This window comes from Pteropus alecto, unplaced genomic scaffold, assembly GCF_000325575.1.
Source record: "Pteropus alecto unplaced genomic scaffold, ASM32557v1 scaffold22, whole genome shotgun sequence".
Lineage (NCBI taxonomy): Eukaryota > Metazoa > Chordata > Mammalia > Chiroptera > Pteropodidae > Pteropus > Pteropus alecto.
Window position 1 is genome coordinate 22,341,854 of NW_006434839.1, and position 3,982 is coordinate 22,345,835.

The following is a 3,982-nucleotide window of genomic DNA, read 5'->3' on the forward strand; positions in this document are numbered from 1 at the left end:
TCCTTGGTGGTCTCCCATCCAAGTATTAACCAGGCCCGATCCTGCTTAGCTTTCAAGATCAGAGTGGGATCCAGCTTGTTTAGGGTAGCATAGCCAAAGACAACACTAGCTTAAATGTCTGCTGACTTGAGCTAACTGAAATAAACATACAAGTAAAAATTAAATCCCAAAAATGTTCACATTAGACTATAAGAGAATATTTTGGGAGCCATAAAAAATAGCTATTTCAAATATAATTTATTAGAGAGGTACAATAATAAAAGTAGATTAAAGCAAATGAGACAAAGACAAAACTTGTTAAAACTATCAAGTTTAGAGAAATAATGCTGACAACTCTATTGTGTAGTTATCCTCAGACTTCCAATTTGCAAGACACCTTGGTTTGGTTTATTTGGCACTTCTTCATCTTTCATAAAATCTTGTTGGCACATTTATTTATTATCATTAGCCAAATGATTATTAGTCAACATGACTGAGCACCTGCTGTGTGAGTGTTGAGCTAGAATACAAAGTTTTGCTGTTAAAGAGATTAGTAATGTATCAGAAAAAGATAACGATACAAGATTACATTCTATTTATTGACATTGAACTGAATGTACCTGTCGTACCTGAGAGAATGTATCTGAGACACTGAGACTTTCAGACAGAGGTGACTTCATCTCTACTAACTTAACACATCATTAATAACTTACAATATGAGAGTGTTAAATAAATTGTCAGTACATGAGAATTCAGAAGGCTGGGTGACTAGAGAGGTTCAGTAGGGACTTCACAGATATTTTACTTTAAGAGATTCTTTCAGGAAGGATTAAAACTTATATACGCAAATAATTCATTCTTATTTAAAAAGAACGATTTTTACATCTTTTTATAAATATTTGGGGCCACTTAGGGTGGGTATCATAAAAACATGATTGAGAGGCAATCACTAAAGTATACCATATTGTGCACTCTTTAACTAATACAGAAACTGAGAACTCTAGAACCAAAAACGTATAAATCTTCTTATAGTGCTTAAACCATTTCTCCTAAACTTGGTCTGATTAACAAAGGTCATAAGGCACATTTCGAAGATGGTGGCAGGAGATTTCCTGCTTCAAAAATGTTGGAAGCCCCTAGTTTAAAGCCGTCTTAAACAGGTATATCTGCTGGGGGGTGATGTCTTCCTGCTGTTTTACCTACACTTCAAGTCGAAGAAGACATAACTACTCGTGTGTCTTGAAAATTTGATAAGGGTAAAAAACAGTTGCTGACAATTCTTGACCCTGCTTTTAAGCCAGCTTTTCGAAAGCTCACTAAAACAGTTTAGCAATAAATAGTTGGGACGCGTGTGGCGATGCCCACTAAACTCGCTCCTCCTCTTCTCGAGTAGAGCGAGACGGTCATGCCATAGCCAGTCACAGGAGAGTGCGCTCGTGCATCCTGGGAGTCGTAGGCAACGGGGATTGTGGGAAATGTAGTTTAGCGACTCCACTCTGCTTGCCATTCCTGTAATGGCTGCTTCTTGGAAGGTAATGTAATAATTCTTTCCAAAAGATACTTAGGTTGTTCCAGTGTATTTATATAATGACTGCAGGGCCTAAGCAGAGGTTCTTTTTAAAATCTTAATATTAAGTCCTAGAACGAACTTGTCTCTCGGGTCGATACATTTTGTTTTTCCTGTGTGGGCGAACTGACCAACCTTAAGTCTAGTTCACTTCTTGAGCAAACTGTTTTCTCTAGTTATTACCCATTTCTCTCCCTTCCGTTAAACCTCCCTGCCCTGCATTGACTCCAGCTGCCTCATAATAATAATGGCAAAAAAGATGATGATGATGATGAGTAATTTTTAAATCCTCTCACCCTCTTCTGATAATAGGCTTTGTCACGTGGAACCTCTTAGCCTCAGCGTTCCGGAGCTCCAGGAAGGGAGTATTTAAAGTCAGAATTATACATATATTGTTTCTTTGGTAAGTCTTAATAACTTCCCACAGCTTCACAGTTAGATGTTGTGTGACTTTTACCAGATTTGTCTGCATTTCCTAGATGGGAGAGACCTTAAGAAAATTTAATTTTTACTCACTAGGATATTTTAAGTTTCCAAGTGAGTGACTCGTGCATATTTTGTTTGTTCTTAATTGTGTTCTACTGTTCAGTTTGTTTGGCTGATTCACATGGTGTTGGCATCATAGAGTGTGGAAAAGTCGCTAGAGTCAGGTAGTTATCATGAGAGGTAGAGCTTAATCTCAGATGACCATCTTTAAGTAGTGTTTTCTTCTCTTTTTTTGCACGATAAAATGAGATGTATCTAAAGTTTAAATTTAAAAGGTTGTATAGGCTATTTGTCAAATACATTTAAAAAGATAGAAATTTTAATGGTTTCTTTTTGTTTCCATGTGTTTAGTTTCTAGAAACTTTCAGCACCCAAGATCCAGCCACCTCAAGGTCCCAACATCATGACCTCAGTCTCAGCGCAATTGTTCTTAGTCCTCATTTCGCTGCTTTTGGTGCTGCCTATTGTTGAAGCAGTAGAAGCCGGAGATGCAGTCGCTCTCTTATTAGGTGTGGTTCTCAGCATTACAGGCATTTGTGCTTGTTTGGGGGTATATGCACGAAAGAGAAATGGACAGATGTGACTTTAAAGGGCCTCCTGAATCAAACCTTGCCCTGAAAACATTTGTGCAATTTAGGTTAAAAACTGAGCTTTGGTGTCTGAAAGTTCCCAAGAAACAGTTAATAAGGTAATTTTACATTCATAGTTATTTCCCTATCAATGGGAATAAATTGCTGTCAACTGGAATAAAAATGCTTTTTTTCCACAACAAATAATGCACTGAAAAATGCATTCTACAATTTGTATTTTCTAATTAGAGGGTCAAAGAAGTAAGATGGCTGAAATTTGCATAAGTAATATTTCATAGTCCCAGAATTATCAAAGCACATGAAATTTTAAGGAGACTCATGCCCAGAATCCTAGGAAGTTGCCACCGTTCAGTTGTAATCACTGCTTCCTGCATTGCTGAGGAGTCTTTTCTCTATTTTTATTAATTTTTGTTTTGTTATCCCCAAGTTAATATTGTACTTAGATAGTAAATACAGTCAGAACTTAAAACTTTTATTTTTTGGTGGGGGAGGAAGGTTAGAAAAATGTATTCAATATATTCAACCCTGAAATAGAGAAAAGATTTAATGGAAAAAAATACTTTATATTGACATTGAAATGGAGAAAGAGATTTAATGTTTTAAAAAGCCATTATATTAACTGAGTAACACCCCTACGGTGAGAAATACTATATTAAATATAAACCCATATGTTGTCATTTTATGTGTGGTGTCTATTTGTTTATTTTAAGCTGTTTTTAATCTTTCTGTAGACTTTCATATAAGCTAAGTGAGAAGAGCAGGATTCCTTACCTTAGCTGATCACACTAGTTTATAGAGACAATCTGAAAAACGAGAAATGGGCAGCATCGAGGTAGGAGAGGCCCTTGGTAGAGAATCTACAGGTAGGGAAGGAAAATGTAATAGTCTATACTTATTTACACACCAACTGATGAAACATACCCTTTCTGACCTTGCTACTTTGTGTCTTCAAATCAGCAATATCACCTAGGGACTTGCTACAAATGCAAAATCCCAGGCCCCACCTAGATGGGATCAGAATCAGCATTTGTTTCAGAGCCCAGGATAATTCGTATGCACATTAAAGTTTTAAGAAGACTGCTCTAACTTGTTGGAGCCCAAGAATCACCCAAAGCACTTGATAAAACTCTCAGATTCTCAGGTCTCTCTACCAGTTGTTTTGTAGTCATATGTTGGGGACTGGAATGCTATGTTTAACAAGGGCCCCCAGTGTTTCTTTTGATTCTGTAGATACAGCCAACATAGAATAATCTGAGTAAATAAAACTTTAGTGCCTTGCTGGAAGCAGGTAGTCAAGATTTTTCTAAAATAATGCGTTATCTAATCTAGCTCTCCATGTGATATCGGGAACCATAATTTT

The 3,982-nt window shown here is 36.7% G+C and overlaps 1 protein-coding gene across 1 annotated transcript; it reads left to right on the forward strand.

The window, feature by feature from the left end:
• Window positions 1-1,402: 1,402 nt before the first annotated feature.
• On the forward strand, window positions 1,403-3,304 carry SMIM30 (small integral membrane protein 30). Its single transcript, XM_025045973.1, has 3 exons — window positions 1,403-1,511; window positions 1,859-1,949; window positions 2,384-3,304. The coding sequence occupies exon 3, from the start codon at window positions 2,436-2,438 to the stop codon at window positions 2,613-2,615; it is 180 nt and encodes a 59-aa protein (XP_024901741.1). The 5' UTR covers window positions 1,403-1,511; window positions 1,859-1,949; window positions 2,384-2,435; the 3' UTR covers window positions 2,616-3,304.
• Window positions 3,305-3,982: the final 678 nt, after the last annotated feature.